At 31.2% G+C, this 12,629-nt stretch overlaps 1 protein-coding gene across 1 annotated transcript; it reads left to right on the top strand.

The window, feature by feature from the left end:
• Positions 1–8,166: 8,166 nt before the first annotated feature.
• On the top strand, positions 8,167–11,179 carry LOC142981012 (ATP-sensitive inward rectifier potassium channel 12-like). Its single transcript, XM_076126663.1, has 3 exons — positions 8,167–8,280; positions 8,634–8,763; positions 9,598–11,179. Exons 2-3 carry the CDS (start codon positions 8,649–8,651, stop codon positions 10,629–10,631), a joined length of 1,149 nt encoding a protein of 382 aa, XP_075982778.1. The 5' UTR covers positions 8,167–8,280; positions 8,634–8,648; the 3' UTR covers positions 10,632–11,179.
• The last annotated feature ends 1,450 nt before the right edge of the window (positions 11,180–12,629 follow it).

Below are 12,629 nucleotides of genomic sequence, written 5' to 3'. Positions count from 1 at the left end.
TTATAACGCGATTCTCTGCCACAACTGACTATCAACAAACAACTATCTATCGAGATATTATATTTGAAAACCAAATCCGCGCCTCGTAGGAGCTATTTTTGCAATACATTTTATTAGTAAAACTCACGACACCCTATAACACCGAATATAATGAGTTAACATAATAAACGTCATCGACATTACACTCACTGTCTTTTTAAACGCTCATCAAAGGATTTCCGCGCATGTCTGTGACCGTTCTTACTGCATTACTTTTCGCTTTGAGTAATGGTAAATTGGGTGGAATTGCGAAATGAGCTGGTTTAAATAGCAAAATGTGTTTTGTAACGACGGAGCTTCGTATTTTTGTTCAAGAGAATAAAATAATGTTATTTAACTGAAAGAAACTAGAGTGAACCAGTAAATTTAAAAATCCATGGTACTATTATAAATGTGTGAAGTACATACATATGTTTGATCTATTTATCCTTTGTGATCTGGGAACTGTTTAGTAATTTAGTAACATTATAAATTAACACATTAATTATAATTATTAACGGTTAATGAATAAAAAAAAACGAGTAAAAATCAGCTTAAATCGTTAGAGCATAAAATGGCATTGTCTTTAAAGATATGATTTAATTAATTAACTTAAACTGAGTATACGTTTCTCAACAACAAAACCATCTCACAATCCAATTCAAAACCAAAAAAACGACAGCCAAAAATTCCTAAAATTAAAAATTCATCCGCACATCCCACAAAAGATTTCCGACTTGTCCAACTTGGATATCCCCCGAATCTCTGCGCACTTAACGTGGGAACTTTGTAAAGATATTTTTCAAAAAGTTTGGAAATTAAAGCCATTAAATGCAGAACGGTGTATAATTCAGAAGGTCGGTGTACCGTGAGCATTTGATATGGGGTTTTAAATAAAATATTGGTCTCACGAAATTTTGGACATCCAGTTTTTAGGGTGCCTTTCTAAAGATATTTATAGACTGTTAGATAGGATTTAGAAAGGGGGTTTTTGATAGTTTGCTGTTTTACTTCCGTTGTAGAGGTTTATTACTTTAGTTTTGGATAAATGATACTGTTATGTTGTTAGTACATACTAATATAAATAGAATTCGAAGTTCTTATTGTGTTTATTGCGCTTTCAAAACTGTCAAGTCGATTTTTTGGAACTTAATTGGGGATAGTTGAAAGAGACAAAACATAGGCTATCATTTTCCTTTAAAAACAGTATTTTTATGCTTAAATTGCTAGCGAGTAAAGCCGCTTCGGTAAGCTAGTTTCATTAAAAAGTCTATCACCCGATTGGTTTTCAAACTACATAAATTGCTTACATTGAAAACAATACCACTATTTCAGTTTATCATAAACTACAACAGACTATTTATCAATAAATACTGCATCTTTCACATCACATCTTCGAATATATCTTAACTAGTTTTCGTCTAGACACATAAAATTGACACGAGTAAATTGTGCACGACACTGTAAATTTTACACCAATATAACCAACTATGGTTGGATTAACAAAACACAGTGTTTTTAAATGGAAAGCAGTTACGTGCTAAATTGTATCTTTGTTAAGTTCGTAATCCTTTACGCTTGCGATAAAGTATAGCAATTATATTATCAATTTATGAGCTTTTAGTTGAAAATTGCGCGTTTAATTTTTGTCATTCCGTATTATTTCGTTTCTTTTCTTTTCATACGCAATTCTTCTTAACATAACGTTGTAATTAATTAAAGAGAAGTGGCTTAAGAAGTTTAATAAAAAAAGACAGCCGTTTGACCGTTTTTACTACAACTTACTAATAATCAAATATTGAAAATAATTTAATTAGTTTCTCCATCGCTTAGCTTGCAGAAGACACCAGCCTCAACTACCACGGAAAGATGAAATTTTAAGGTTGGATAATAGCCACGAATGCGTTGAACTGGCGAACTTGCATTGAATAAGTTATTAGAGATTCCGTGTTTTATAACGACAAGCGTTTTTAAGCGTTCTATTTAAATATTAAAAGGCTCGTAAAACTATGACGGTTACGTACAAATGGATGTAATAATACACGTAGTTAAGGTTTACTTGAAATTAGAATTAAGTGGTTATTTGAGGTCATAAAAATTCTTTTTTATGAGGCGGTTTAGGTTTCTTAAGTGGTATAGGGCAGATTTTCGCGGCTAATGAATAAGTGTTTGTTCTCTGGTCTCTAACTACCCCTTTGATAAAAGGGATTTTTAGGAGTGTGTCTTTAAATATGAATACGTGTTAGAAGATAACGTATCGGATAAAATATTTTTACGAGCACAAGAAAAGGTTTTGCAGTTAGTGAAATCTTTACTTACTTCCATTTTTTTTCCGAATGATAAAGAAATAGTTTTTGATCTAGTTGATTATTTCTTGAAAAGTGAAGACCTAAACATGTTAATTTAAAAATAAACAGCACGATAAGTTTTCATTTAATCACAACGTAAATACACCAAAATGATTTCTTACAAACTTTATTAATGCAATCAAACTTAGTTTATAAGCTTTTGAACAACTAAAATGTTTAATCTTTTCTTGTCTAGACATTTTGGGTAAAGGGATTTAAGATAAATCATGTTTTAAGTTAAAACAGTTTCTTGGACCTACCTACTACTTACCTAGTATACAAACATAAATCACACTTTCTTCCCACAGGGGTAGGCAGAGAAAGCAACTTGGTACGATCCATACACACTTTTTTTCCTTTATTCACATACATACATCTTGTCATAATGGATAGTATATTATGAGACTAAGTACAAGCTCTACTTAGTTTGGAACCATATGTCCGTTTGGGTTGTCCAATGATATTTTTTTATTTGTTTAAGAACCACATGATCACAGATTGAATTCCCAGGTCCAAGTGTCTAACTAAATTGCTGTACAGATTTAGGTAATGGATTAGATCTCGTGTAATGACCATAGGTAAAGAGCGGCAGTTCCTTAAAAATATCAGTTTTGGAGAGAATGGCTTTAATACGCAACTAAAGGCTTGTTAAACGAGTTATGGATAAGTTACGGATAAACAATTTAGTTAAAGTCAATATTTCATTTGTTAAGCTATTCTATACTTATTGGTGAAATCAGACATGGCTTGTAATACAGCAATGTTGTATAGCCATAGCAAAAGGCATATTCGCGAAGAGGTTTAAAATAAATAGCGTTTAAGTTAATAAAGACGACGACAAGGTTGGAAATTGTGTTCCAAGAAGGCTTTATTGAACGCAATGCTTTCAGCAGTGCAGATAAGAACAGCTTTACTTGAAAGGAATTAGAATATAAGATAGTACTTTGCAGAATTATAATCTAAAAGAGTAAATTCTGAGTTTAATTTTCAAAACAATTCTGCAAAATATATACTTACCTATATTTAAATAATTTATTTAACCTTTAAGCTTTTAAAAGCGCAAGAAAAATGCTTCCTCAATCTATTTTCTTAGTCTATTTTTTTAATATCTATTCCTGATAGGTATGTAAAGTATAATCAGCAACAAACATATAATTAAGATGAAAATGAGAAAAATAACTAAATGCATTGAAAATTTCTATACTTCTTACGATACAATCACAAATTTTAGGTTTTTCTTAAAAAAAAGAAAACAAAAATTCTTAAAATTTTAATCTGGTTTAAAAAACCTATAAGAAAATTTTCAAGAGCTACTACAGCTGTTTCAAAAGCATATACAGTTTCACCACAGCCTTTATAACAAGTAAATAAACCAACCTAAAAATATACAGGGCTCCCTAATTTACAATTTTACTGGCATTTAAGCGTTACCCGTAAAATATATCAACGAACAGAATATAAAATGAAAGGTTGTATTAACATAAGAATTTCATCAGTGAAGCTATGTGTCCTGTCCGAGCATCGGTCAATGTCGCGACGGATCTCATATCCGGATAACCAGGTCGTTTTCAGTAATGACTAAAGTAAACTATTCAATGACCGTGGTAGAATGCTTTTTGACGGTCCTAAGGTTGTAATGAGTTTTGTTTGCCTGTTATGTTGTGTCATGTGAAAATTGTTTTATATTTTGTTAGAATTACTGGTAAATGGGTTAAGGCATTTTTTTTGTTTCAAGTCTAGAGTGTCATGATGAAGAAAGTCTATGTCCTATAGTCTCCTATAAGTAGATATCCTAAATAATTATTAAAATCTTGAAAATTGCACTTTGGTCTTTTTATTTTTTTTCCACGCAAAAATTCAATTGGCAATTTCGAATCTATCACAACTGAAATTTCTAAAGAGAAATAAATTTAATGTATTAGTACTTAATAAACTACGACAGACAATAATAAAAGTTCAAGTGATCACTTTTAATTAAACGTACTGTAAAAAAAATACCGCTTATTTTTTTACTATATTACGTAGAATTAAAAGCGTATTCTTACACATTTTTACCTACCATTTATAATCTACTTATAAGTCTTTTCCAGACACACTTAAGCACCACAACAAAAACATCTCCACCCTAAAAAAAAAACAAAAAACTAATTACCCACATACTCGATACGAACCAATTTAACACCGCAGCTAATCGAACCATTCACCAAATTGATTCCCGTAGAAGTAGACAATGTTTTCTTTGCTAATAGAACGACAAACACCCTCTGGAGGGATTGCTTGTCATCTGTCAGAATCCCTTTTCACCGCACCCTAGTAGGTAGGGAAGGAGAAAGTTACAAGTGAATAAGTTGATGTTATTATTTATGGGAGTTTTTCGAGTCTGTAAGTGGTGTAGTAATGTTGGAATGTTTGTCGATATAAACGTGTGTTTTTTCATAGTTGTTTTACATTTTGATTTGGAGTTAACGACTGTAGGAATGATTAGGATGAACTAAAATTGTAACGCATAGGTATACGTTGCAGTTAAAAAACCCTTCTTATTTGATCTTCCGCATTTAAAATTTAGTGGTTCATATGTAATTTATAAAAGTATGTTTTTTTTTCAGAATATTTTATTTACTTTTTCTTTTTAAACCCACAATTAGTCTAAGTAAATAAATATTTTCTATTATATCTTGTATAATGGTATGGTATGATAAAGACATTAAAACCTATTCTAAAGAAACATTTGCAATTTTCTTACGAAAGAACTCAAACTCTCACTTATATCATTTTACCTCCCCGCCCCGCCTATGTTTTCCAAACAATTTCTTCGGTTGATAATGTCATAATGAATGACGATACAGAGCAGCGGGTCGAACACGATGGAGCCTTTTATCCTTGTCTCAGATGAGTTCATGATGTTAACGCTGTTTGAACCAGGATATTCCGTTAATTATTTCATTGCTTGTACCTATTTCTATACATAGAGTTTCATACAAATGTTAGAAAATGTAGAATTACTTAAAACTTAATCGAATATCTGATAATAAATATGAAGCAATAAATATATTTCCGGCTTAAGTTAAATCAAGATACTTAGGTTTAAAATAAAGTAAACCATCTTTCGATCGAAATAGCATATACTTATACTAATTTAGCGAATATTGGCTACTTATTCGCAATTTACTACTCTTTATTAGATAGAAATGAAAAAATCTTTTAATGTTAATTACACTAGTTCAAACAAAAAGGAGAAATATCAAAATAATCTATTCGTCAAAAGTGTTTGTTGGATATAAAATACACCCATCGATCGTAAATACCGTGTTTGCTACTACATACAGATAACGCTGCCTGAGTCCTGAACTACTATTGAGTTAAAAAAAGCCTTAAAGCATGAAGTAGAACATGATAAAATCAAATTTCAAGGGCCTGAATAAGCACCATCACAATAATAACCAACACAATACATAACAAAATGTATATTATATACCGTTTTAATAAAACTCAGCATCTCCTTGGAAACATAGTCAGTCATCAAGGAAGTTTTTTCCTTAACAACCTGAAAACAGATTACACAATGAAACGAAATGTTTACCGTTTTCATTAAAACAAACAAACATAAAGTAAAACAAACAGAAAGTGTTTGTCCTTACCGAAATGATGTTTGCCGTTGCTTATCTGAGAAATTCTGAAACCGATTCGGCGAGTATTAAACGAAAGAAGGTGTTTTCAGATATTTAATGAATAATTTGTTTCGTTTCCTGATCGAAATTTCAAGATTAAAAGCTCCGTAATCGATGTTTTAAATATCCGGAATATTAAATACTAAATATCACATCGGCGATGTCTTGAAAAAGGATCAGGTCCTGTATGACATGATGTATGGATGTGAGCGAGACAAACAAGGTTTGTAAGGATCGTACCAAGTGACGTTCTTTGGTTTCTGCCGACCACTGTGGGAAAAGCACAAATAATATGTCTTAAATTTTTTTACGTAACGATTATTCAGAGGCTTGTATATTATATTTTTTACGGCACTTTGGGAATTAGAGCTTTATAAATATACTTAAAAATTATCTTTTCTCGTCTCTATCATTCTTACTAGAGATACTGTTCAGTGTTTAAAATAGTTAGCCGGTTGACTATCGCCGACAGTAGTACATAAATGCGCTATTGTAGTCCCAAAAAACAGTGTCAGCTACTTCGCTTTACTATAAGACTGTAAAATAGTTTTGCATTCATGAGCATGACCTACGCTACTCTTAGTTTCTTAGATCTATAAACAACACCTTACACGGCAATAGAAATAATGACAAATTTATCTAAACGGAAATTGTAACTAACGATACACATTGCAAACACGTCGCTTATGCTAAATTAGCAACATTAAATTGTATCGACTGTAAAATCAGAGATCTGCAGAATAGACTATAGTTATTTTTTATCATCAGGATTGACCGGTAATGTTTAGCGTACAGATCAATAATACTGTATAATTTTTTGTCCAGTTAAAGTGCGCAGGATAATTGGGCCTCATGTTTATAACAGGAACCTATTTAAATTGCCCATAAGTTAGATATAAGATAATAAAATATTCCAACCTTAGTTATGCAATTTAGATGTAAGAACTAATGACGCATGTCTAGTGTTATTCCGTCACGCATACGCAGTTAATTTGTCATCAACTAAAGGATTTCCCTTCACTACATTCAAACAATATCACCGTGCAAAGCGGCTTTGAACACTACACTAAGTGAGTCGGCTTTTAAAATTATAGAAATTTTGACTGGTAAGAATTAACTAGCGACTTGTTCTGACACTAAATTTATACGATATAAAACAATAATAATTACTATTAATATAACATTTCATAGAAAAGCAAAACAACATCCCATTGAACAGACAGTATCTGAAAGCAAACACAATGATTTATGACAGCCATGACAGCATCTTATATACGTAGTTGTCATCATCATTACAATTATCGTCAAGATTTTAATGCAAAGCCGTCTGTAATATTATTATATCCTTTGAAATAAAAATATATAATACCTAAAATAAATATCTTAATATTGCAGCTTCCTGCCTTCTCTTGTCAAACAAACTGTTAACATTTTTAATTTAAACAAATATTTTGTTTGAAAACGTAATGGAAATCTTATCTCGTTACAAAGTAGTTAGATCAAACATGCTGAATATAGAAAATTTTGTTTAATTTGTCCTTGTGTTTCTTTACTTTCTAGGCCTATTTATGGAATTCAAATAAAGTTTAATCAGGTAAGCCTATTCAAAGGTTTTGCTTAAGCCTTTGATTGATTAAAGCAAATACTTAAGTTATTTGCGGCGCAGTATATTATGTTTTTTAGCTGTTATTGTAACCAATGATGACAATTACCATAAATATTTACAATGCACTCATTGATAGCAAAGCAATAAAATTATAAACGTCACTTTATATGTGGGTACACAACAAGGCACAATGTTAGTCCCTTTATATTTAATTATAAATGCCATAAAATTTATAGGAATAAAGAAGTCTAAGTTTAAATTTTAAGTACGTTTTATCATATCTAATAAAACGTAATGTGGAAAAAGTATAATTTACGGTAATAATAGTTTTTCTGTGGTTATATTACATGTGGTATAAAGCACAAGCTTTATACCATGAAATTAAGTTTTCAAATCAGTGAATTTTTAACTCTAACCATAAAGAAAACGTGCAAATATCTCCACTAGTGTTTTCTCCTGTTATCGCAGGCGACGTCACGTTACACACTTATCTACGACTGCAAAGTCAAAACCTCTAAGATTGTGGTATCAGTAGCTACAGGTTTTGCGAGAATGATACACTACGCACTTTCTTACATGACAGTCAACGTGTTTTTTAGTGAGTGTTCAAGGATTACCCGGGAAGACTGCTTGACAAAAGGTAAGCTCATTACATTATATAACTTTTTTAATAAAAATAAGTAAGCGTACATTTTCTTAGAATATATTTTTATATTTGATTCCATAATACAATTATTGAGTCTATTTTAATTTTCAATACCTAATACTTGAGTAGCAAAAAAACTGTAATGTTAAATAAGTAAAAAAAAAATGTTAAATAAGTACGTTGGGTTCAGTTATAAATAATATGTTGATTTCAGCACAACAAATCACTTTTTATACCTTTCATTAATCCTGACTAATATCACATCCAATACGCACATACGCAAATAGCTTTTATTAAATCATTTTTGTGATTAAGTTATCTTTAGCTTAGAAACATTATTTTTGCAGTTCAAGACTCAAGACATGACTGAAAAAGAAGAATACAGATGTTTCAGTTTTGACACTACGGATGAAAGTGAAGAAAACTCTATAGAAGAAATAGTGCTACTAGAACCAGGAGTTTATATTCCCAAGAAAAGTGAGTATTTTTGTTAACTGGCTTGTCATGACACTAAGAAAATATAATTCTCGTAAGTGTAGATGCATTTTATCAATTGTTTTGCGATATACCTTAGCAAACGTGTTTCACATAAAATTACTTTAAAATTGTAATTACACTATACGTAAATAAAACTTTATTATGATTGAATAACCGAATTTCTTGTACGAAAACTTATAAAACTCTTAAGCCGACAATATTATAATATTAGGAAATATAAAAAAAAATCTTCTAGTCTATCTTACTCATTAAGGAAAAAGGCATACGTTTATAAAATGAGTCCCAAAATAAACAGCTATACGTAATAACCGTATCAAAATCTCTTAAGCTTATGATAATAGTAACTACTGCACCAAATTATATCATCTTAACAAGATTTTATGTTATAAAGAACAAAAGCCACGGCAAAAGAAAAATATTTGTATATAATTTAAAATATAATATCTTGAACTGTTATCATTTAAGCTTTGAGTTCAGCGACTTCGTGAATAAGAAATTCTTCAAACAAAACACTGTTAGAACAGACACGTGCCTTCTTTATAATAGATAATAGAACTAGTTTAAAGTTTTCTATTTGCTGTTAAACAATTATAAAAGTTGAAACAATAATGGTTGTTTAGAGAAATTTTTTTCTTTAAACTTTTTAATTATTATTTTTTCGGCAATGACATTTAACTACTTGTTAATCAATGTAATTGATACCATCTATTGTCACAATAAACAAAAGCATTTTACAAAAAAAAATATGTACAAACCAACTTTCAGTTGGATGATTTCTACCATCAACTGAAATTGGATGTTATTTTTCCACAGAAATATCACATCATCAAAAAAACTCACGATCACAAAACAAAAGGATCGTCTTCAAGAACGGAGAATTCAACATCGACAAACCAGACTCGTTCCAACGAAGTATCTTCTCCAAATGGTTTATCACACTAGTCGAGGCACGATGGAGGTGGACGCTTCTCCACTTCTTCACAGCCTTCACCAGCGATTGGCTGATTTTCGGCTTCATCTACTGGATTATTGCATTGACCCATGGGGACTTGACTGAGGAACATTTACCACCAAATCAGAATTCAACAAACTGGGTCCCTTGTGTCGAAAATATCTATGGATTTACTTCCAGCTTTCTCTTTAGCATCGAAGTTCATACAACCGTGGCTTATGGTAAACGGGCCATTACCTTAGAATGCCCCCAAACTATCACGGCTATGTGCTTTCAGTGTATCGTCAGTCAAATCTTCCAAGCATTCATGGTTGGGATTTTGTTCGCGAAATTGACAAGACCTAAATCAAGAACTCAAACCATTCTGTTCAGCAGACAAACTGTTGTTACCTTAAGAGATGGAAAGCTATGTATGATATTCAGAGTAGGTGATGTGAGGAAATCGAGAATTCTGAATATAACTGCTTCAGTGTACGTGCTAAAATGTGGATATATCAGTGATGATTTTGAACAGACTGAATTAAAAGTTGAAATGGATGGCTGTGAATCAACATTTTTCTTATGGCCGGTGTCTATCATACATGTGATTGATGAAAATAGTCCTTTATATGGAGTATCTGCTGCAGATTTGCTGTTAGGAAAGTTTGAAATTTTAGCAGTGTTTGAAGGGATTATTGAGTCGACTGGTCAGCAAGTGCAAGCGAGGACCAGTTACACGGAGAACGACATTTTGTGGGGACATAGGTTTTTGCCTATGGTAAAACCAGATGGTGAAAGAAATATGTATAGTGTAGACTTTTCTAAACTGTGTGAGACTGAAAGGTTTGACACGCCTTTGTGTTCAGCCAGTGAATACAAATCTGTGGTGTCTTTGTATGAACTTGATGAGTTCTAGGATGTTCATTAGTTGCTCTTATTTTATAGTATAGACACAGAGCTGCAAATTTATTATAAAGCAGGTAATACCTAGTCATTTTATTTTATGTAAACATTAGTAGTGAGTTTTAGCAATTATTTTCAATGTTATAAAATAACAACGATTTATTTGTCTAATGTATGATAGGCTTAAAATACTTCAAAAAAATAATAGATAAGGTGATACGGAGTATCATTATCTGATTTTGTAAGGATCTACATCAATATTGGTAGGATCTGTAAGTGCAATGTTAAACGAAACTTGCATGCTTGTATGCTGGAAATAGTCCTAAGGTTTTTTGAGCTACAGGACTATCTAGAAGAATTTAAAATGTATCAACGTTCTCAATTCCATATTTGATAGCATACATTTAGCGACACTCGACCAGTTCTAGGTGCAAATAAATAAATCATGCGATGTAGAAATTCAAAGATAATTTCAGACCGTAACATTTTGTAAAGCTAATAGTTTATTCCCAATTTGTGATACACACCCCGAAATTGATATAATTGTCTTCACGAAATTAATATCGGTACATTAATAAATTTATTGTATAAACATTTATTGTTTGATTAATGGGTCATTTAATATATAGTTTCTAAATTGATTTTCATCTCTATTGCTTTATATTAATTGATTTTGATATTCATCAACGTTTTGTTCAATATAGTTATTTCATTTGAACAAACAATTTTAATTAAAAGTCAGACTAATTTGATATTGGTATTGATGTTCTAGACTTGTAATTGAGCGTAAATTTCATATTTGAAAATTTTATAAACCTAAAATATTTTCGGCAACTAAATTTTAAATATTAAAACTATTTTATAAGCTATTTATGTTGTTGAAGTAAAAAGCGTTTCGTAATCCTTAGTAAATTTCTTGGAAACGTAAAGCTGTATTTTCAGTAGAATTTTATTCAATGATATTAAAATTATATCATGCTTGCATAAAAGCATATTCTAATGCAAAGATGTTTTTGCAAAATAAATACACTTTTCGAATTAGATCTATAATAATGTATTTTCTTATCAAGAAATCATCGCACTAGACAGAGATTTTTCTCATGACGCGAGAATAAACACACAATATGCATGAGTAATGATAAATGCTCAACCGGCTTTTCCCCAACGGAATCAAATTCGATTGAATCAGATTCGAACTTATGTCAAATCGTACCTGTAAATTTCAAATTCAATCAAGCTCAAATGAAATTATTTTCATTTATTTTCATATAATTTAAAGCGGAAGAATTTTCATTATAAACCAGTGTTTGATCACACACTACCTCTAGTTTGGATTGACATAAGCTCGAATCTGATTCAATGGAATCCGAATTCGATTCTGTCAAGAGCAGACGTCTTAGATGTAGCCAAGATATACAAAGGTGATAAAATAATTCAAACTAAAATACCTAATATGAATATTGAACCAACAATTCCACTCAACAACCGATAAGAAGAGTTAACATCAATTCCCGAAACTTTACAAAATAGATGGATAAGCATAACTCGAGTCTCACCTGCTTTAGACTTTACTAACTTGAACCAAGTTGGGCCGAGAACGCTTCCTTGTAACAACGCTTAAGATAAAGTACTGCCAATTTATTAGCAAAACTTAAACTATGACACTGTGAAGTTGATTGTACAGAAGTTTAAATTGTTCTTGCGAGTTTGATGATGCGGATGAGAAATGGTGTGCTGTTTTCGCTTTAGAATGAATTGTTTTTAGTTTGTTAGTTTTATGAGGTGGGAATATGATGGAATTTTCTATTTGGAAGCTGAAATGAAGATAGGGGTAAAGTATATCACCCACAATAGAAAAATATATAGAAAACTACGTGTCACGGGGACCTTTGATGAAAAGTAAAATGTAATGTAACATTATTTTATTGGGACACCTATTTTGGTTTCTCAACTCGATTGGATGTGTTTAGAGTGAGGAAAATTCAAACTTCATTGGTTTAGTAGTAACAAG

The sequence above is a fragment of the Anticarsia gemmatalis genome, chromosome 19 (assembly GCF_050436995.1).
Source record: "Anticarsia gemmatalis isolate Benzon Research Colony breed Stoneville strain chromosome 19, ilAntGemm2 primary, whole genome shotgun sequence".
NCBI classification, from domain to species: Eukaryota; Metazoa; Arthropoda; class Insecta; order Lepidoptera; family Erebidae; genus Anticarsia; species Anticarsia gemmatalis.
The sequence above is the reverse complement of the archived record's forward strand: the minus strand, read 5'-3'. Positions and strand labels throughout refer to the sequence as shown.